The sequence below is a fragment of the Antedon bifida genome, chromosome 1, assembly GCF_963402885.1.
Source record: "Antedon bifida chromosome 1, ecAntBifi1.1, whole genome shotgun sequence".
Classification (NCBI taxonomy): domain Eukaryota; kingdom Metazoa; phylum Echinodermata; class Crinoidea; order Comatulida; family Antedonidae; genus Antedon; species Antedon bifida.
In genome coordinates, this window is record NC_136226.1 from 24,047,467 (window position 1) to 24,072,280 (window position 24,814).

At 30.3% G+C, this 24,814-nt stretch overlaps 2 protein-coding genes across 2 annotated transcripts in view; one reads left to right on the forward strand and one right to left on the reverse strand.

Annotated features, from left to right (window-relative positions):
* LOC144846199 (T-complex protein 11-like protein 1) overlaps positions 1-24,814 on the forward strand; it is a 207,238-nt gene that overhangs the window by 21,868 nt on the left and 160,556 nt on the right. The gene's annotated exons all lie outside the window — the stretch shown is intronic.
* Positions 1-24,814, reverse strand: part of LOC144846094 (band 3 anion transport protein-like) — a 43,235-nt gene that overhangs the window by 16,302 nt on the left and 2,119 nt on the right. Inside the window, exons 2-8 of the mRNA XM_078703521.1 lie at positions 6,917-7,469; positions 6,291-6,442; positions 5,715-5,887; positions 3,202-3,260; positions 2,532-2,626; positions 1,677-1,860; positions 209-344 (exon numbers count right to left, since the gene is read on the reverse strand). Of these exons, the coding sequence (XP_078559647.1) occupies positions 209-344; positions 1,677-1,860; positions 2,532-2,626; positions 3,202-3,260; positions 5,715-5,887; positions 6,291-6,442; positions 6,917-7,448 (1,331 nt within the window). The 5' untranslated portion in view covers positions 7,449-7,469. The remainder of the gene's footprint in view (positions 1-208; positions 345-1,676; positions 1,861-2,531; positions 2,627-3,201; positions 3,261-5,714; positions 5,888-6,290; positions 6,443-6,916; positions 7,470-24,814) is intronic.

Here is a 24,814-nt window from a genome sequence, read left to right on the forward strand (position 1 = left end):
CATACACAATAGTGTGATTGGTGAACCAACTTTTTATCTTTGTGATTTTCAAGTTATCCTGAATTTTTGGCCTTAAGTAAATACTTACAGACTCGCTTGTTGATTTTCAGTTAATTTATGATTAAATAATTACTTTCTTCAGTTTTTCTTAAGTTTATGACCCATGTAGTTTGTTTAACAAAAAATTACACCAAAATCGTTAACTTACGAGACTTTATGAGTGAGCATTTGCATAATCTTCTTTTTACCATCCAATGTTACAAGACCACTGTTGAATAGTTGCTTAGAAACAGATTCAAAGATGTCTGCCAAATCTATCAGTTTGCAATCTAACATAATGACTCCTGTAAATAAATAAAGCATATGCTGTGAATCATATTTTGAATTGTAGTTATATGTCTTTATATTTCATAGCCCTTTCACACCACAAACTCCATAGTTTAACACATATGGGGTATTAACATCTGCATTTTGTATGGTGTGTGTAAACTCTGGAGATTCGCTTGACAGTGTGAAAGGGTTATTACACCAATGTTACACAACAAACTTTTTTTAAATACATGGAATGTAATATATACATTCACTTTCATATAATTCAGTTATGCAAATTAAAAAAAATATATGTAATCTTATTCCTAATATTGAAAACAATTGATTAGTTCTTCAAACTTCAAAGAAAGGCAAATAGAAGGGGGTATAGTTTGATAGATTACTGTGCAATGTGCACGTACACCATAGAGATGATATAGCCGGAGGCTAGAGTATCGCAGACTAGGCGACAGTGTGGTTACATTAGGTCCACCAGACAAGGGACAGTGCAGTGCTAGTGTTAACAAAAATCAAGTTCAATACAGCACTGCTATAGACTGGTGGGTAATTATTTAGGCTATCATCATGATTTATTCAAAAAGAAAAACAAAATAGTAGACTAAAGATAAATGGTAATATGCAGACTGAGTCATTATTTTATTGGATATAAAACTAACTAATTGAATTAAGCTGTCTACTTCAAGTAACCTGTATAAAGTCAGGGGTAAATAAATTATACATTTTTAGAGTGAGAGAGTATAGCCACGTAAATACATCAATTATTTACACAAATTTGTTATATGAAATAAGACTAATAACGACAAGTTAATGATTCAATTTTTCTGTACATTATCTGTGATACTTAAAATGTACTTCACTCAAGTAGTATATTTTATTTTGTTTGTATAATAATGAACTTGTGTTTGCATAAACAAAATAAATAATATTTGGCGAAAGGGGATAGTATTTGATAGAAAACATTATTGCAGCAACGTGTACAGAGAGGAACGCAAAAGGCGCACATTCTGTAAAAATATGCAGTACTACAGTATAATGATGAAAAATATATTGAATAACCACTATCACAGCATGGCTATCGTGTCATCATCACTGTCAGGAGATGCTGTATTTAAGCTCTGTCTCCACTATCAAAAAATGTGATGTGTCCATATATGACATTATATCACTACCATATTTGGGCACATCACAACTATAGTTTGATAGTGTATACAGAACTTAAGACAAAATAACATATTCTGTGTAGAAAATGAAATAAATTTATGTATGCATGGTTCTATCTCTTTAAAAAAAAAGTGATGCCTTTTTATATTTTACAATTCCACAAACAGAATAAGTATAATATTTACCCCTTTCCTGAAGTCCACGCTTGAGCTCTAGTAAACTGTGAAATGTGAGTGAAGCAACATGAGGTTTACCCCAACGATCAGACCCTTCCTCAATGTCCTCCTCAAACTTGATCCATCTAGCCCTCTCCTTCCAAACTGTCCCTTGACCATCAGAATATTCTAACTGATGTAGCTCTATCAATAACTGGAATATATTTTTGAAAAAAAAATTATATTTATACAATTGAATGAGCATCTTTATTGCTTTGAAATCAATTACAAATTTCATATTAAATTGTACTGTATCATATTTGCTGCTAAACTACATTACTACTACATTATTGATGTTTAATAATAATATTACAACGCAAAAAAAATGATTGGACAGTAGTTCAGACGACCTTATGTTTGAGGTAAAGTTATGTCCACACGATGCTTATACAAGGTGAATTCTTGCGAGCTTTAAAGTATTGCGTCTACACAACGCTAATTTGTTAGCGCATATCATTATATTTCTTGTGTACGCGGAAGTAGCACATTTACTCCTGACGAGACTTATCAGGAGTGAATTGTGTGTAGTAAGGTTGAAGTAACTTAATACAAAGAACTTCTTCACATTACTGTCCCAGGGCTTACAACAAACAAACTGCTTCTTCATAGCTTACTTCCGACTCTATTTATACTAGTAAGTAATTTTTAATAAAAAATAAATGTCATGATTTCAAAAGAATCTCATGATGAAGCTAGTAGTGGTCAAGTGGTTTTTGCTATGAGATTACAGTAGCTGATTCTACTTGAGCAGGAGTTCATATTTGATCACACAGGTGATAAGCACCAATACATTGATAGATTTCAAATGCTTTGCAAATGTCTTACATCATGTGGTTTCTCTATTGATGTGTTACATGAATCGTTTTCTGGCTCTATGACACGCCATCCAGTCTCATTCCTTAAACTATTAATGTTTCCTCCTGAAAAAAAAAAATAAACATGAAAAATTAATGATACATACAAAATTTAACTATTTTAAATCGTAGATATTTGTTTTTTTTTCAAAGTTGTAGAACAACGAATATTGTTTGGTCACTTAATAATGACATTCTAAATTACATATATTTAATTTAAAATCTCAAATAAACCACTTATATATTTATTTGCTGCAAAAAGCATACACACATTCATACATTGTAGTCACTGACTTCAAAGTCATCAATAATACTGTACAACAGTACAAACAAAGTCTAAGCATAATGTAAAAATTTAAATTTCCAAAAATGTAAACAAATGCAATTGTACTAATGAACAATTAATGCTTGATCAGGGACATACAGTAAACTTTAAACAAAATTAAGTAATTATTAACAAACTATCACAATCAGCAAAATAAATTGAACATTTTTGTAAATCTTTATTTATTCGGTAGACGAAGTTGAAATTCGTATGAATTTATAAAAAAACAACTAAAACAGTTGTAAAAAAAAAACATCAAATTTTAAGACTATACTGGAAAACTAATAAAATAGCCGATAAATACAAATGCCATTACCACCATGTCTTCTGCGTCCCTTTAAGTGACCACAGTTAAATGAACTGCTACTTGAGTTCCTGTAATATAAATTGTAGTTAATTGTCAAAATATTGATTAAAATTATTATTAATTATTTAACGTTTTGTAAAGATGCTTTTGATATTATGATAAATGCAACTAAAACCAGATGGCGCTCGGTCAAAGGCAGTTAAGAGTTCCAAACATGTTTTTCAATTAAATGTAGCCGACTGTACCCAATATCCATATTACATTGAAGCCAAGTTGATACCATGTTTTTTTGACAAGTAAAAAGCTAGCCGAAACCTATTTATACAAGTTTAATGTGAAGAGCGCTAAAAGCTGAGTGATAAAGCATATCTTGCTGAAAGATGTCAAGCCAAGTAGATCATTGGGATTATGATAACTAAAAAACTATCCATGTACCTATTTATACACACCTAAGTGAGAAAGCTAAAAGTCAAGTATAGGAATAATATATCTCTCTGATATAAAATCAAGCCAAGTGGATTGGATTAGGACAACATACAGTCTATTAGGTATACAGTTTTCAGAAAAAGAGATGCCCATCTCAAAATGAAGCAGTAAAATTTAGGTGCAAAGATGCAAAAGGAACCCAGCTCCATAGGTGGAAATCGGTATTGTGCAAAGATCCATCAATTTCTGCTGACTTTCTCTACATCATCCTCAGATAAATGTCACAAGCATCCTACTTCAAATAAACATGAACTAAGCAACAAGAGAGAGCCCTTAAAACATTAACAATTTAATAATATGATTTATGGATCATTATCATATGAAAAGCAATTGATTTTTAGATAGACAAAATGGAAAAGAAGCACAGCACAGATATTATAAAAACAAGATGATAAATCAATTCGATATGTGAACTTTTACCGATCTTTATACTTACCAAGATTATAATATTATTCAATTGAACATATGAAAATAAAGGGAAAAAAAAACATTGATCAAAAACTAATTATGATGAAGGTAATGAGTTTGAACTAACTGACCCTGATATATTCATAACACTTCCTATGTCATTAGAATTTTCACATTCAAAAAATGCTAATACATGCTGAGTTGATTGATAGATGAATTACTACATAATTTCAAAAGCAGATAATAAGTTTAATCCAATTCTGAAGACTCTTCCGAAAGATTAGTAGATTGTAAGCATGGCCTTTCATGGCAACTCCACATTTAATAAAGTTTTAATCTATTTATTACAAGTGTATTTCAGCATTCTCATCCAACCAAACAATACCTAATTTTAAAACTACAATAACATTTACTTTCAACATATTTTTTTGAAGTTTAATCTGAAAACAAAACAACTAAACTTAAATAATCGATTTTAAGAAGATTCAGTTTTAGGTCCACCAAAGGTTTGCTAATCACAGTATGTTTTTCACCATTCTATCAATCATTTATATCATATTAAATCATGAAGGAATAAGTAAAGTAAAGCAAATAATAAGTAAAGCAAATAAACGCCCGCTTTGAAAAAACTCCCGCCTCGATTAAATGCGTTGGTTAAATGGCGTTCTAACACCGAATTGATTTGGTGTTTTTAACCGTTATTTTCAGGCTGCCATTTAACCGAAATTTAACTGAAATTCGGTTTGTGCTGCCAAGAAATTTAGGTTAATTTATTCACATGGTTAATAACCGGTTATTTTTTCGCATCAGAAACAGGACCTATATGATATGAATATGATAGAAATCCAAGCTATGTTTTGAAACTTTGTTTTTGCTGAGAATCCATATCCAACCAATTAATATCTTATAAAATTTACATATCTAACTTTCTTGACATGTTCCACATTTAGAAACCACTAAATATGGAACATAATAATATGCATTGTAGCATGACAGGGTTAATTAAAATTTATTTTAATAGATTTATTATATGGTGAATCCCATGGGATAACCTTTGACCTGTCCCAAGATCAAATATATCCTTGAGGAATTACAATGCATCGATATTTTGTCTAACGTCATTTGACCGTAGTCACGATAATCCTTAAATCGTTTTGAGAAATCTTCATTACCTACTTTCAAGATTATATAAACATTTATCATTACAATTAGTCAAAACAAAGCATAATATCAATCCATCAAATAAATTGCCTAGTGTTATGGCTCTTGATTCTACAGTTCTTTGAAATTTTGAGCATTGTAAGGCCACTGTATTAGTGCTTTGATCCTATACATTCATCATATACTTCTTTCGTAAGCTACATCTACTGTATATAATTGTATTTCTTGAAAATATGTATAGTACAGAACATTGTTGAATAAAACAAAAGTTTATGCATAATAAATAGGTTTGACCTCTAACCTTTTGTAATGTCTACCAGTAAAGTTAGCTTCATGCACTACATGTATCATATAGGCCTACTTATTTTTTAAGCTACATCTATTCAAATTACTTGAAAATATGCGAAGTACAGAATATTTTTGAATAAAACATAAGTTTATGCATAATAAATAAGTTGACCTCTAACCTTTTGTAGTGTCTACCAGTAGAGTTAGCTTCATGTGCTACGTTCAAATCCTCTTCTGTTCCTAAATATTCTTCATTTCTTTCATGTTCATCTCTTTCATGTTCATTTGGTTCATCTTTATTTTGTTCTTGTTTATCTTCAGTTCTCTGAAGACACTCTTCTTTTAAGCTCATCTAAAAAGTCCAAAATATTCTGCTTTTATTATCAAATGCTGTATAGTACTTCAACTTTGATTAAGTTTTTGTTCAATATAACATATTTGTTTTAATTAATTTATTATTAGTGATTTGTACACTTGAATTACAGAAATACTAATATAATATTGGATATTATTGTAATGTTTTATAGCTATGTAGAATTCTATGCGAATGTAGCAAATTTGATAAAAACATTTCGTGGCATTCAATGATAGTTCTAAAGCTCTGTCTACACTATCAAACTAAACCTATCAAAAAAAAGTGTGATTATGGTAGTGATATGCCAACATATGGTAGTGTAGACAGAGCTTAACATCAAAATAAAAAAATTAACACTAATCTAAAATGAAAGAATTAGAATTGTAGTCTTGATATGCACCTTTTTAGCTGTCTTTTCGCCCCCTGATGACCTATTTTCAAGTGAGGTCATTTCAATTGCATCAATTTGTGTTGCACTTTTTGAAAGATCCAAAGTGTCTGAATCGTTCTGTAATTGATTGATTGACATGTCTTCTTTCTCATCACATGTTTCTATATAATATAATAAAGCAAGGTATTATTATTATCTAGTATGTTTCATACAAATACACTTTCTATATCTCTTGGTTAGACTTTAATGTATCATTTCAAATTTTCCACATTTAACATCCAGAATTATATACTGTATTTATTTATCTTCGTGGTCTATGATTGGACAATTGATGGCAGTCATAGTTTAAATACATAAAGTTACATGACATTTACCAACAATTTGTAAATGTTGCTGGGATTAATAATGTTTTATCCTGTTAAGGGATTTTTTATGAAAAGAAATACGCGTGTTACTATTAGGGAGTTTTTTTTAAACAAAAATCAAGAGAGTCAATAAAATTGAACACCTTTTATGAAAAATAGAACACTATAAAAGAAAAGTTATTTTAAGTGATTTCTTTATTTTTATATTATCACTCTTCTCTATCAATAAATTACTATTTTAAAATTACAAAATAGAAAAACAAAACTTGCCATCATTAAGTGTTTCTGGGACAGCAATTGGTTGAACTTCATCATGTGACACCACAATCAATGGTTTAACCATTGTAGCATCATCCTTTACAGTATCCTTTGTGGTTTCCACATTATTAGAAGATATTGCTTCATCAATTAATTGTTCCTTTGCTTCTAAAATGTCTGTTTCTTGATTTAATAGTACATTTGTATTTTTTAAACCATTTTCTGTTGCATGATCACCAGTGTCTAAATCAACAGAATCATTGTTAAAGTTTAAATCAACATCTTCACTTGTTTTCAGTTTTATTGCAATAGAATCTGTTGTAAGTTCTTCTTGTTGTCCATCTTTCAGCTCTTCCATCTTTCCCTCTTCAACCTGTTGCTCTCCATTGTCTGGATGCTCTTCTTTCTTTTGTTGAGATACATATTCATTGTTATATTGCTCATCAGTAGATTCATCTTCCTGCATATCCACAGTTAATTTCTGCTGATCATTACATTGAGGGGGACTAGTGGTAGCAACTTGATTTCCTGCTATATTTTCCATACTACATTTGCCAGTTTAGGTCTTCAAAAAAGAAAAAGAATATATGTTTTACTAACAATAACATATATTCTGGTAGTAAAATCAAACAATATAGTAAACTTTTAACAACAAAATGTCATGTAAAAAAACAATAACATGTTTTAAAATAAAATGTATGGTAACAAGGAATTAAGATTACAGACAAATGAAAGAACTGCTATGAAGTATCTGTATCTAAGTGGTAGAGTGTATAATTGGACTGATGATGATTTCAATGATAAACTTCTTATGCACAGCAATACAAATTATGAGTATCACTGTTTCATTAACAGAAAACCATGTGCTGTACCTATATGTTATAAAAAAACTGTAAAATAGCACATTAAATAGTTTTCAAATTTAAGTAAAGAAACTGAATCTGAACAAAATTACCATTACCTGTACATTTGAGAAGAATACATAATGCATTAATTGTTGAACTTTAACAAAATGTCTGAAACTCTAGAATTAATTTAAACTCCCACTATATTGTCTCAGTGAATTGATTTCCTATCAATCACATTTTTTTTTTTTTGCACTTTGAATTTTTTAAGGTCAAAATAATAAAAACCAAATTTGAATTGATAATTTTCACAAGTGTCAGTCATGAATGGCTTTATGGAACTGTACTTTGTCTATTCTATCTAATAATGCAGAATTTATTGCAGAAAGATGTTATTTTATCAATCAATCGTGCCAATAGTGTATGTGATGGAAGGGAAGTATAATAGAATGAAGATTATGATCAAGTCTGGCTGTGATATTAGTGAGTGTATTGGACATGGATTCTACAATAGCCGACAGCTGAAACATGCACAGCTTAAATTTAATAGTTAAAGATTTCTAAAGGACAGATTAAATTGATTTGGATTCCCAGAATTATGTAGTGGTCAGAATTTGTCAATGCTGGAACGTTATTTAAGCAGTGACTACAAAAACTGAATAATTTCATTCCATTTCATTTATTTATTTGACCAAAAAAACTTAATATAAAAGATACAGAGATGAATTGGCCAGGGACTGCTAAAGTAAATAAGATTTCTATAACTACAAGAGTCAGCAGTCCCATGATTTAAAACTAAATAAATAAAATAATATAATATAAAAATAAAATAACCAATTAATATATTTAAACGTCAATATACAAAAAAAATTATAATAGAAAATGAATTAAATTAAATATGCAAAACAAAAAAGATATTAACAATAATTATCAAGAAGGAAATAGTCAATAGATAAATGAGGAAGAGATTCAGTAACAGCTGAAGGTGGTATAGATATTGCTAATGGTCAAAGAAATGGCACTGTTTGGTGACATTATAGGGCTTATTCAACATTACCATATTTAATTTACCTAAAATAATAAATAAAAACCAAATCTATTTGGAAGTTAAAATAATGGTTCAGTTCAGGCTTATGAAAAAAAAATGTAATTTAATAGTGTACATTCAGTTTATGAAAATATTAAAGACCCCTTCCCTGCAATTTTGGACGTTTTTTGGAAAATAATACATATATATCACTTTAAAAACATTAAACCATGTCATTTCTTGTCTTAAATGTACGTTTTATGGTAAATTATGATAAAAAGTGAGAAACAATGCACTACCTAAGTAGCTCGCGGCGATCGACCTCTCGTGGACGGTCTTAGGCCTAGCCTAGCTAGGCTTAGTTTTGTAGGCCTAGCTGGTAAACATCGGTAACGTACGAACATCGTACGCGAGCTATATACCTAGCCTGATGTTGTATAGTTGCTGCATTAATTGTCTTTCTATTTTTGCCAGACTCCGTTGATACAAATTGGGGAAAACCCGGTATTTTCGCTGAAAAGTTAGGAGTCTTCCATTTGTTTTGGCCTCACGATCGATCGAAAAGTGGGCGAATTACAGGTGAAAAACAAAAATATCAATCCGCGCGCAATGCATTTTGGGATTTATAGCGGGCCGCTATAATTATTAGAATCGACTTATTTTTCACATTTTTAACCGTTTAAAGACGAAAAAAGTTATCGCAATAGGACCATATAGTATTATTTTTACATTAAATATAGTTTGTGATCTTAAATTAGATCTAAAAAACGTAGGGAATGGGGCTTTAATACAAGTTATATAATTTTGTTCAACATATACAGGTACAATTATACAGTATTTACTGTAATATTGTTATGAAAACAAACTTTCATGTGTCTTTCTAACAGATTCAGTGTACATACAAATGCAAATATCATAATTGCTAATCTAGTGCGCCCCTGTACCTTTGTACTTGAGATTGAACATGTCAGATCTCATATAGATGATAAAACTGACACATTGAAAGAAATTTTAATTTTATTTTAAGCGTCTTCAAGCGTCATGATAAAATATTTTACATTGACATTGTTAAAAATGATTGTATAAAAATATACAGTACTGTACTGTATATACTATTTATTTCTATTATTTATTTAATAGTGTTTTTCCACCTTTCATATACATAAAGTTTGTGAAGTTCTTTTTTTGAAAGAGTATTAAAACTTGTGAGTAAAATTCATTTTAAATGCACACTAGAATTCTTAAATCTGAGCATGGAGGTTTACCTCCATGATCCGAGGTACTTAATTTATAGTTCTTGGCGAATCATAGGCCATACAGGCATCACACCATTGAAAGACTGGCCCTGAGCATTTCCTTAAATTTTAACAGATGACATGTTCTACAGTCACTCAAGATTTTTAAATGCAATTAGATTATTAGAAAAACAATGAAATAATACTAAAAATTGACTTTTTAATTTAAAACTTATTAATATTATAGGGACTGTTTTCAATATGTTTTATTGTCCCGATAATATACATAGCAGGTGACAATCCATTCACAGGACAAACACATAAGATGCCAAGGCCTGACAGTTATTTTTGTTGTGAGAAAAGATCAAGCAGGATTTGAACCCTGGATCCAGGGATCCATGGTCTTAACCACCAAACTAAAACTCTATTTTTGTGAAGACAGGCGAATATGCTACAGTATGGTATTTTATTACAATTAACAATTACTGATAGTTAAATTATTCTTGTTACTTTATATATAGCCTTCTATACTGCAGACTTTTCAAGCACTACAGAAATGTCTGCAATCCTACAATTCGGCCCAATTACGGATGTACGGGAAAAGAAGATAATTACTATGGAAATAATTACTTTACTTTATTTTACTTGCAAGTTAAAAAAAAAAACTTAAATGTACCCCTCAATAAAAAAAATGTTAACATTTTAGGAAGGACGCAAATTTCAGTCAGACCAACATTTGTTGAGCGCCAATTGTAAGTTATAAGAGAATTTACAACAACATTGGACAGGGAACACGTGTTAAGACATACAGACGTGGCCTTTCATTTTCATGACACACCTAGTAAGTACAATGTACTATCAAGTCTGAATATTTTTACGCATACTCAGAAACATGTGTGCATATACAGAATTACTATTAGACGCTATGTGTAAAAAACTACTGACATTTTCTATTTACTACAGACATTTTTTTAACAAGAATACTGAAATTAATTTTAGAAAGTTGAGAACTCAGCTTTTGAAGATTTGTGCCAAGATGATACATGACTGTGAGGCTATAAAATAGTCTCATAGTAGGTGTAAAATTCTCACTAAATTTGATATTTAAGGTCATATATCATGTTAATAGCAAATTGACACAAATTGGAGAATGTTCATGAGTCAATATTAACAACAGTAATGATACAACTTCCACAATAATGATAATAAATAAAATTCACTATGAAGATATGTTAAAATAATTTAACTAGGAATATAATACTTACATTTAAGCTGAGAAAAAAATCAGCATGTATCCAGTATAGACTACAGATAGGAAAAGTACAGGACCCAATTGGCCACTTATATAATGTCCAGAGAGGACACTAAAACAGCAGACAGTGAGTGCACTTGGCCAGACTGAGGTCATGACCAATCAGTCACCCATGTTATAATTGACTAACACTAACTCTTCTCTAATTGGCTACTGAATATTATCTTCTTATAATCAAGTTCTTCATTGGTCAAAGCACAAGTACATAAAACTTCAGCTCTCAAAGTTAAACTATCAATTATGGTTCAAAATGTCATTTAATTATTAATTAAAATAAAACTTAAGTACATTATTATGAATTCAGAATATTAATAAAGTTTACACTGAGGGATGTCTTGCACAATACATGAGGTTATGCCCTCTGATCTCTTGTGACAATTAAAGTTCCTGTCTTATTTGTTCTAAATTAAATTATCACATTCAATTAGGCTTGTGTGGTTTTTAAGCACAAAAATGCCTACAGCGTATGGTTTTTACAACAAATCTGAAAATTTTCGTGAAAATTACCTCATACTTTTAGTATTACTTTTAATAAATTATCTATGTTAATATCCATAATAATAATATTCATTTTTTATTCAATGCAAAATGTGATAAAATACATCAAAAACTATATTCGTTTTGTACTTATGATTATGAATGCATATACCAACACGAATATGTTTTATGAATATGAAAGGAAGATCATCTCAAAGTTTTTTAAAAATTGTTTTCATAAGGTTTAGAAACCTCCCTAATGTTTTACAATCCTAATAGGACTTTTAAAAACAGTAATATTTAGGCCTACTTGCTATGTTAGCAGTCCTCACTATTGAGAACATCATGCCATCATTTGACTGGTTCCAGTTGACATACATCGCATGCGATTATTGTACTGTAATTGCTTTGAACTTTATAAAGGTTTTTAAAGATGGTATACCACCAAGTAATTTATTAACACATAACGTAAATAAAAACTCTACAATCAGATATACAATAAACAAACTATCTTTGTAGGCCTCTGTCAGATAAACATGAATATCAGTCACAAATCATGTACAGTAGGCCTACAGTACCTGATATAATGTAAAAGAGAGAGAGGATTTCTCCTATGGGTATGCTAATCTAAGTACTAGACTGTTGGGAATCTGGATGACCTATTCCTAAGCCTAAAGAATAACATAATTAAAACCAGAGTAAAACATTAAACTTTTTTTTTTATCATTCCTTGCAAGCAGTGCCAAGGGTTAAAGTAAAGAGCTTTGTTGTGTTCCAATCTCAAGAACTTTTGACTTTTTCCGACTTCCTCAACAAGATAATAATAACATCTGCTAAGCATTTTCATTTTTTTAGTAAATGTTCATGTTGCTATGTATTTCTATGGAAAAGGAAATAATGTACCTCTGAAGTAGTAGTTAAATTTATGAAGACCGAAAGAACATTATATTGCCCTAAAACCATATTGATTTGAAAACATAAATATAGTTTAACACATGAAGTTTTTTTTTCCAGAAGTGATGAAATTAATGGTCTTCCAATGCTGGAGGATTTAGTAAATTTCATCTATTTCGACCTATTTTAATGCTTTATTCCTCTCCGAAGCCCTGCTCAGTGATCCTAACTCCGGGTTCCTTGGGTTTCGCCAGTGAGCGCTCATAGCTGTTATGCCCCTAAAATTTAGTGAAAACATAGTAGCATGAGTGTGAATCATGACATGTGGTAGGCCTACACTTACCAATTAAATAAACATAAAAATAAACATACATGAACTTTCAACAGATTATCTATTATCATATTTTATTCAAACATTTTATTCATGGAAGGTTTTTTGTCATTGAAGCTGGATATCAAATTTGTAAAATTTGGTATGGTAAATATAATTAATCTATTGCTGAAACCAATGGACATCTTTGTGACCTGAATGTGTAAAAATGGCCGAGAATTGCCTAAATTCATGTTGATGCATTTGGATGTTTCAAAGACATTGGGCCAAACAAAAAATACACTTGTGGTGGAGTTTACGAAACGGCCGTTTTTTGAAAGTCGGTCGCTTACAAGAGGTGGATATACTGATAGCTAATTAGAGATGCATTTGCACATGATTTAGACATAGATTTGTAAAATATATAATATTTTCTACATTAGCTGGCTATAGTAATTACATTAGCTGTGAGGCAATTTCCGTTACATTAGCTGTTGACTGTTCTACATTAGCTGGTGTTGATTTTTATTTACTACACAAGCTGTTGGTGTTTCTACATTAGCTGGATGTTTTACTACATTAGCGGTTGTTTCAACATTATAGCTGGCGTTTTCTACATTAGCGATTGTACCAAGCATCAACCCCTGAATAAATTTCAGGAGAAGGAGGGTGTTTTTTTATCTATTTATTTTCTTAAAGTACTATTTTTCGACATTTTGGTGCTACCATTATGAAATAAACACTGACTCGTTAAAACAGGAAAAAATGAATAACTACATTTTCAACTTCAAGAAAACCATTTAAGGCAATAAAATTGTTTATGTATACATGCGATAATCAATTTTACGATTTAATCAGCGCGGCTTGAAAATCAGGGAGGGCAGTATAAAGTAGGCTTATATATTTTCGTTGGCCTTGGCTTAAAAAAGTGGAAAATTGCTGTTAAAATATTGTACTTCAGGGAAATGGCATGATTATTGGTCCCATGGTTTTGGAAGAAATAGAGTGCTCTCTGTACAAAGTCTAACAAACTATTGTACATCTATTATACAATAGATTAATTTATCTTCATTTGATGTTCAAACAATTTTCCTTTCCTCACAATTTCATTAAGTCTTGGTAGTTTGCTGATTTTTAAGAATCAAATTAAATGCTATTTCTCATTAGTAATGTTTGCTTCGATAATAACAGTAGACCGCAATAAATTAATCTGCGTTCAAAATGAGCACGCAATTGTGTCGACAAACTCGGCCTTTAAGTCATGCTCATATTTCTACCTTTATACCTTTTACCACTTGCAAGCGCATTGGGTCCAACTACTTTACCTTTGCACAAGCCAATATTATCTACTTGATTTGTTAACACTACCATAACAACTTTATTGATTTTTGGTAAGCAAAAATATGTAACAATGAACACATTTCCTATAATGAAATATGTCAATAACAAAGGGTAAATTCATACATAGAGAAACTGCAATTTAAAATAATCTAATTAATATTAAATGAAAAGATCAAACTTTATTTTCAGTAAAAAAAAACACCTCAATTTTGAGACCACTATACTAGTATGGATAGAACAAAATATAAAGTAGATCAGGCTTAATACAGTATACTGTACAACCATGGAGGTTAATATTAATAATATTTTCAACAACAAAAGAAACATTTTATTAATAAAATAACTACAGGTTTGACAGTTGTACATTAATAATAATTATTTGAACCTAACCTATCAAACAATTAAGAAAAAAAAAAGATCTGGCAACATGGCATTATAAAAATTGAATATGTATACAATAACACTGAATTTTTTCTGTATCATACGTACACTACAGTATTGAACTATCAAATAATACTGTTATTGCTATCTTATAGTACAGTAGGCCTACAAATGAAAAAAAACATCCCTTACTTTTCTACAGCAATTAAATTTAAATTCCACCTGTTTACGAGAAATGGTTAAAATAAGTAAAATAACCAGAAATAATCCTATAAATTCCAGAGTGTTTGATAGTGTACAGCCTATTGTCAGTTCATGCCTGCGAATTAAATTAAAACACTTCTTATGTGATCAATAAAAGCCAATTGTTTGCACACAGACCATACAGCAAATACTTTTATTTGACCTCATTTGCACTTTGAATTATTGAAGTAATATATCAACCGGATAACATGTGCCACTTTAAAATAATAGTTCTTATACATTAATTATAAATATGAAATATTAATACAAAGAAAAAGGCTTTGAGTTTTGTATTGTTTTCTGGTTAAAAATATATTCTAAATTGATTTATGGAAAAAATAGGTTGTTTTTTTTACTACTCAATGAAGAGATTAGTTTTGATTACATTCAACGTTGAATATTGGTGTACCAGTTCTTGTACCATTATTATAATATGAAATATTATTAATACAAAGAAAATATAGTAATAGTAATTTAGTATATTATTATTTTCTTGTTAAAATATATTTTAAATTGATTTATGGATGAAATAAGTTATTTTTGCTACTCAATGAAGAAGAGAGACTTTCAAGGTGGAATGATATTGTGAAATCAAACATCTAAAATCATGACTGACAAGTAAAAGTACTTCATCAACTAACACAAACATCAATTATTTGTGTACTTAAGCAGTTAAATATTATACTATTGTTTAGTACAGTAATAAACATGTCATAAATAGTGTTTCAAAACAAATAATGATTCATTTTTCATACTGTACAGGTATTCATATTCATATTCATTTATTATCCAGATAAATAATAACAATAATACAAAAAGCATAAGTAACATTAGCAAAACAAGCATAGAAAAAACGCAGAAACTATCCTGGCGGATTGTCAAAAAGCAAAAAATATCGCTATAGAAGACTCTCCTGATAGTGCTGGTGGCAAAATAACAGAAACAAGGTTAAACATTTAACAATCCGGTAGATTAGGTACCTAGATTAGCAAGGTTAGGCAAAGCTAGGTTAGATTTATGCTAATTTTATTTTTTATTGTGGTGATTGAAATGACACTAAACTCACAGATTCTTCTCAGGAATAGGACAAATATCTTTTTTACAGTGTTAAAAGTTAGTGATCATTTACACCCCAGAGGGATCATGACATGATATTGTTAATTATAGTAATTCATTTGACAAGCTTCACTTTTGGAATGGTGGCACTCACAAACTATGGTGAGGTCAAGTACCAACTAAATAAACTAGAACAAATATAAAAGAGAGTGGACTGCCAAGATAATTTAATTAACAAAAACTAAATAAAAACATCATAAAAACACTACTGTGCTAATCAGGGTAGACACACACTGTTATGTTACACACACATAAACTGTAAAGAGTAAACACACGCTTATATTAAAGTTAGACTTATATAAACAGATTTTCCAATGCCCAGGACATTGAACGATTGGAACAGTCTCCTGACTGAAATCGCACTGTCAAAAAAAACCGCCCCTGATTCTTAAAAAACTAAAAATAACTAAAATCGAGCGCACGTGGCATACTGTAAGCTGCAAACACACTGGATTAAAGCTGAAATCAGTGATGTCCAGTCAGCATTCTGGAGATGAATTATATATTGAATATATAATAACAATAGTAATAATAACAACAGAGGTTGATCAACTTTAGCATCAGGGTGTATTTTATTTTTAACCTCAAGTTTGATTCTTTTATGTTAGATTAAACAATAAGCTTTCGTTATCTCCATAGATCATGTTATTTTACTCCTGGGTTATCATACTGTAGCTCAATACCATTTGAAAGTAGTTATATAATCACCATTAATTTGAAAAGTCAATTAGAATAATACAGTTTTGAAAAGAATTTTTTATAGAAGCATTTTATTGAAAATACCATTGCAGCCGCAAGTCAAATCCATTCAATGAATTACATTTCAATTCTCAAGTTTAAAAGGATCATGAATTCTCAAAGGGGTTTTATGTAATACAATATATATTGGAATTGGGAGTTAATTTGAAAGAGAATTGGCACAACCAATGTAAAAACATATGCTGTATTTCCCACCAGGCCAGCAGTACTGCAAGAAGAGATAATCTGAAAATGACATAATAATGCATTATTCTATACATCTAAACAATGACAAGTAATTACTTATGCTATTCAACATCAGTATAATGAATGTGATGAGTTGACCTAGAAATGATTAAATTTAAAATTTGATGGTTTTTAAATTGTTAATCAAACTGCTTAAATGGATATTTTAAAATAAATTTTAAGTTTTAAGTTTAATTTAACTGTTTTTATTCTCCTTTGTTATTATTTATTTACATTAAATAAAATGGTCCATGCCATGGTAAGACTATAATTTAGAAAGATAACAATTTTAAAAATGTCCCAATGATTGACTAAAACTCATTTTTATTTAGTTTTCTGAAAAATATTCAGAAAACATTTTACTTTTGTAATTTAAAAAAATATATTCATAATACTACCTGAATATTTTTGTTTTGATCCTAGTACTTGTATTTGAGTGACATTAATGTATACAAGTAATAAACAGCACAAAGAAAACTGCAGAAATATAAGTCATACTAATATTTCATTTTTGACAATGATAAAATCACTAAATTGTTGGACACATAATACTAATAGGTATTGTACATTACAGAAAGAATTATAACTCATTTGTTTTGGAATGTATGACGTTACATAGTCTTTCCACTATGCATGACGTGCTTGGTTAGTTTACTTGAGATACGAAAACTTTAAGTTGTTTCTTTATTTGTAGTTCAGATTTTGTAACCTATTTCAATAATTATTAATTAAAAACAATTATACTATAATAAACTATTTAAAAAAATGACACTCCTAATCATTTAATAGATTACTCCATAAAGCTAAAACGGCCTGTGAAAAACACCAATTTGATGAATCAAAGTATTTATATATAGTTTTTAGCGACTCTACAGCTCACTATGTCGGTCGGTTGGTCAGTTGATCGGTAAACACTAATTCAAATTTGAGCATGCGACTACAGCCATGTACAGTATATTGCCTTGTTTAATTACATTAATACTTGAGACACCCCTATTCAGGGGATGTGACATCTCTATTCAGGGGACACCCCAATTACAGTAAGGGGATACTTTTTTTTGGGTACCAAAGGTGTTTTTTTATAGAATTTTATAGAATTATTTTTTAGTACATATTATATATTTGATTAGTTAGATTCTTTGCAATTAATGAACCTGCCATGCTATCCTGGGGTGAATGCCATCTTTTGTAAACAGTACTCCTGGGGGAAAAACAAATTTCAGTAACAAATTATGGCATTGTATTTGACAGCAGGAAATTAATATATTGCAATTTACATTTTTTTTAAAGAAAGGTATGCATTAGATTTACACTAATGCTATTGTAAAGCTTTTAGCTTGCGACGAGTGACCCTACCAAAAGACATACTGTACCATATGTTTCCGATTCCTATCAAAAACCAAACACCTAATTGATACAAATCATTTTTTTTATTGAAATAATGTACCAAAAATGTAATACTAAATAATAGAAAAAATGTTGAAGAGAAGTATTGTTACACTAAAGTAATAGAAGTCTTAATAGAAGTTTCTTAAGAAATGAAATGTGTGCCACAAACGTTGATAGAAAAGCTATTTATGCTGTAAATTGATAATCACTAAACAAAGATATAATAATACATGTCACATTTCTTGTTAAATTCATAAATCAAGAAATCTAAGAAAGTATGTTTGTTAATTATTCACTCCATTTACTGAAATAAAGTATAAACAATTTCAGGGCAAATGACTGCAGTAACATTAATTGAAACAAATCATAATTATTTAAAGCAATATGACTTTTTTATACAGGAACAGAATTCTTTCTACACCTAAACAAGATTTTAAATTACTATATAGAACAAAAAAACATTTAATTTAAAAGTTGCAGATATAAATCCAAATCAGTCAAAATTTCAGAATATTACATAAGACCAATTTATAATCTATCTACTGTATATCATACTGGTTTTAATACCAAATAATATTATCAATTTAATACTATTACTATACCCCTTCTAAAGACACCTTTGGGGAACAAAAAAGTGTTCATTTAGTAGGGGTGTCCACTGAATAGTCTGTACTGTATTTTTCCCTAGTAGTAGTATAAATTTCACAAGAAAGTGTCACCCTAATAGGAATGTCCACTGAATAGGGATATCCTAAAGGAAGGTTCTACTCTACGGTATATGATTATACAGTATATACAGTATTTCATAAATTTAAAAAAAATTATTTTAGATTAAAATTGACCTTGATTGATTGACCTGGTCTGAGTGGCTGCTCTTCCCTTTATATGAATCATTAATAAAGGATTGAAGATGGCTAGGCATGAAATATCACTCAATAATTTAGCCAAGTTCACCTTTTATACATATAAGGAGAAAACAGTGGTCAGTCACTGCTATGGTAAAACAATGGTTGTAACATTTGCTTCATATTTGATTGATATCCCTCACAAGATGCATGTGTATTGTGCCATTAAGTATTATCCGGCATAATTTTAAAACAATGATTGATTGCCAGCTTTCGAAAGGTTTACATTTAATATTTACAGATTAAAAAATACCAGGGTAACATTTATATTTGTTTAAGTTATTATTCTCAATTAGTTTTTTTTGTTGTGCCATTTAATTTAACTTTGGTTTCTATTCTATTCATTTTGTTATTTACCGCAACTCTCAACATCGACAGGCTTAAGGATACAAGTAATCTGGGCACAGACAGGTCTTGAACCCATACCTCTCACATGCTAGTCTGATATATCCCTTACCATTACAAATACCTTCCTTCATAATGTTTCGAAAATGTTTTCATCTGGTGTTTATATTAACTATCGTAACTATAAAATTCTTTACGTTAAACCATTCATGAATAAGTAAGTGTATGACAATTGACAGTTTCGACTTGAAAGTCTTCGTCTGGCAATGACTAGAAGTTAGTGGTTGCTAGGGGTACTGTAGCTATGCTAGTTGTAGAACAACTGCCCTATTCGTAACCTTTCCCGAAGTTCTTCAGCTTTTCAGGTAAAATGAGCTGATCATAATGGATAACATTAGACAGCAACTTTAAGTGCTTGAATGAGATGTGGTGTTACCGCTAGCTTTTGTTTACTGAACAAGCGCATCATAGAACTGCATGGGGAATCACATTTTTACATTCATTAGATTAATACAATGTATAAAGTCTTGCATTTCACCAAGACTTGATTCCCCAGAGATAAAGACCAATTACTAATGTAAATTAGAAATTCATCCCCGTTGGATGGATTCTTAAAGCTGCATATGCAACAGCTGGTTTTAAGCATTTATTAATCATTAAACGATAAATTTTATTTAAATTAAATATGTAAAGAACGGTGGAAATATATTTTATAAGGATTTTAAAATTAGGTCATGAGTATAAATTTGAACTCCAAAGAGTAGCATTTCAGTAGGTCTCTTTTTAGGCAAAAAAAAGGTAGTTAGTTAGTTTCTCATCTCATTTGAAATGAGAGGATTTAATATTACAGTTTTAGTCATGTGACGTACCAAACAATGAAGATTATAAGAATATTCACCATTTACTGTACACACCTCAAAATTATATAGTACTGTAAGTATGTATACAATTTATATAGTAAGTATTTACTTTAAGGGTTCCAAAATTGAATGAGGAGGATGTGAAAATAACAAAGATAAAATTCTAAACACATTTTAGGCTGTTTATCAAATATTACAAGTAAAACAATCCTCTCACTTAACACTGTTGTTTCTGTATAAAAAACTACTATTCTATAAAATACCATTCATTGTTATTGCCCTCACTCCAGTCAGCATAAAATAAATAGTAATTAATTCAATCTATAAAAAGCTTTTGTATGCAAAATATTTTTAAATAAATATGTAATTTTTATAATCAAGACAAAAAAATAGATGTCGTTTATCCAATATAGCCTACAATTTAAAATAGAAATTAAGTCGTTATAACATGCAAAACATTAATAACATTAATAAATATGATTTACTTGAAACATGAATATTGTGAATGCAATGTTAACAAAAGTGTGGTAACTCACGATATTGGACCTAGAATTGCAGATAAGACACAAATGATCTAAAAGGTGAAAATGCTGAAAATCGGAGAGAGAATAGATTAAATACACATCAGTACAAATGTTGAAAACTTATAGATGTTTTCATCCCACCGTGTAAATGAGCATTCCTCCGTTCTGTCGTTTACTAATGGAATGAACGGTAACTGTTTGAATGTTGGGATAAACCATTTTGAAGTGAGGGATTATCATTAGAAAATGGTCTTTTGTTCATGGGACAAATCAGGAAATTTGTGGTTTTCCTTTTAAATTGTGTATGACGATAGTACTATTAATAATATTAACAACAACAATTTTTCTTCTAAACACAGTATAATAAACAATAACAGTGATCGATATTTCATACAGTCAGACCACTCTTTTGTACTATATTTATTATAGGACATTTTCCAAAATAGATCGTAAAATTATACTACAATAACGGCCTATCCATATTAATTTTTTAATACTTACAGCACACTTATATTTTCATTAAAATAAATGCTATAGATTTGATATTAAAGTAATTATTATCATTATTTAGTGTAATTATTGCAAAGTTATCAAATAACGATTCAAATAATTGTGCAATTATACACTAATATGTTGAATTATTCTTATTCTTTATAAATTGGTTTTCTTGATAGCTGCACTATTAGTACTATCATTTTAATAGTACCAAATATTTTATCAAATACCTATGCTACATTATAAACATAATAGCCATCTACCTGAACTTTGAAAGTTGCCTTGTATTAACATTTTCAAATTGCAGTAAATTTTGTCACTTGTATATAAAATCCATCAATGTAAAGGACCAAGAATTAAAAAGTCTATAAAGAAATACACTAACTATCAAAAAGTAATACTGTATGCAAGCTTTAACATGCATTTGTTTTTTCAATAGTAATTTTTGACAGTTTATTATTATGTAATAACTCAAAGTGTTCAGAAATTGCTGGTTAAGGGAATACTTCACACTGACTTACTCTGATTTTACATTGACACAATTGTATAATTGCATACTCAAACTAGAAAGCCACTCCGAGAGTGCATACCTCCGCCTACTGTAAAATTCTCCTACATAAGCTTCAGGGTTGGTATTTATCAATATTTGCTTATATTTTTGCTTAAGCTGAAATATTTAAGCAAATAATGTCTTAGCATAAAAATTGTCTTAGGCAAATATTACTTGGCGCATGCGCAACGTTAACTACACTCCAACAATAGAGGGCAGCAATTTTGGTCTTAAGATAAAAAATCTTTGCTTACGTGTGCATATTACACATTTCTCTTAGCGACGACGATCGATCGTCATTTTCGTTGGCGGCGCTATAACAATATATCTTAATATCCAAATAATAGAGGGCGCACGCTAGTTACTAAAAATTACGACATTAAATTTGTCTCTATTAATGCATGTAAAGTATAGGATCAACATAATATTTTCAACGTTTTCTTATATTTTTAAAAATGTAATTGCAAATTTGACGGTGATAATTAGTAAATTATCGATGGGCAAAGCGCGTACTAGAAATACTTTCAGCAAAGAATAATTGCGCGCACGTGCGTGAGAACGTTTTGCGTTCGATTGATTGATTTATAATTTATAATTTTCGTTCGTCACATTAGTTCGTTCGTTCGTTTGTAATTACTGGTAATAACGTATGTCCGCTGAATATTATACTTACAAGGATGGAAAAGGCAGAAAAAAAAAGAAATGTTAATTTCACAGCATCGGAGATATCGGCATTAATTGACGGAATCACTAAAAGGAAAAATGTAATTAACGGCAGATTAAGCAACGTAATTACAGGACAATAAAAAAAACGGGCTTGGGAGGGTGTGTCAATGGATGTTGCTGCCGTGTCAAAAGTTCCTCGGAGTATCGAGGAACTTAAGAAAAAGTGGTCAAATATTAAAGTATGGAATGGAAACGGTAAAGACAGGTGGAGGGGCTGGACCTGCACCTCTAGATGAAGAGTGCCAGAAGGTGTTGGCCACTATTGGTGATGCCGCCATTTATGGCATCGATGGTGGTATCAAAAGCACCGATGACAACATAACAACTTATGATGAAGGTAATGTTTTATTAATTTTATTATATACTATGCGTATATAAAATAATAATACCGTCCACCCAGAACGTCCATCATTTATTAAATATTTTGATTAACAGAAAATGGGACTGGCGAAATCTCTTGGATAGACGTGATAGGATGCATCACCAATACACCATCTGCAAAGACGTCCGCATCAAGGCCTACTACGACAATCAATTCCGAGCTAGAGCTATGAAGAGTCCAACAGGAGCGTTTAGAAATAGAAAAGCAGAGATTACAAATTGAAAAGGAGAGATTGCAAATCGAAAGGAGAGGTTACAAATTGAGAAAGCAAAGAAGAACGAAATTTAGGCATATCAACAGTTTTATATTTTATCAATTGTTCATCAAATGTATATAGATTATAAATAAATATATTAATATAAATAATAATATTTAAATATATATATATAAAATCATCAACCGTTTTATTAACCGATACAGCAGATTAATAACAAATATAAACGCTCATATAAACTATATCTGTGTGTGTTTTATGAGGCTTTTCATTGCGCTAATTTACCATTAATTGCCGACGTATTGCGTTTGCTTCAGCATGTCTATCATTCATCATGACATCATTGACATTGTCTCCGTTCATTGGTAGCTCTTCGTTGGGCAAGAGGGGAATGTGGATTGTCATGTTGTGCAAAATTGCAACTGCCATTATTGTTTGGCAGCAACGTTTTGGGCTGTACTGCAGAGTACCACCACTGCGATGAACGCATCTAAAGCGACTTTTCATGACGCCGAAACACCTTTCAATGACATTTCTTGCCTGTGCATGTCTGTTGTTAAAATGTTGTTCCTCCTCTGTATTTGGATTATTGATTGGTGTCATTAACCACTCGCGTAACGGATACCCACTATCGCCTAAAAGAATAAATCATTACGTTAATTAAATGTGAGACATTTTGAACATTTTAAATATTATTATATTTAATTTGTTATAAGTAGGCCTACTATATTATTAGGGCCTATATACATTACATTTTAAACCGCCTGTTTTAAAATTAATTTTGAAACAAGGAAACTATGAGAACTTGACGTCATAAGATATTATATTATTATATGTTACATTATTATATTATAGGCTATAATTTCGGCCCGGCCTACCTAACAAAAATCCTTGAGGAATCAATCCATCCTGAAAACGACGTCCAATGGTTGAGTTGCTCAAAATAAATGAGTCATGACTACTACTACCGGGATACTTAATAAAACCACATCTAAAAACTTAAGATTTGAATCGCAAATCGCTTGGACATTGATAGAGTGGTATGCTTTTCTATTTACATATACATGCTCATCGATAGATGGAGCTTTTATAGCAACATGAGTGCCATCTATCGCACCAAGAATATTAGGAAATCTGTATTTTCTAAAAAAGTGTTGTTGAATGGATTTGATTTTCCCTATCCATCGGGAAAATGATGTGACGCCTCATAACTCGATTGATTGCCAGCGTGACTTGCTTGATCACAAATTATAATTCTTGCTTCTTGTACAAAAATAAAGTTTTTTGGACAAGTAGTTTTTGAGAAAATGCAATTTCAGTTTACTTGTTACTTTAAGACTGCTCACCGGCTTTTG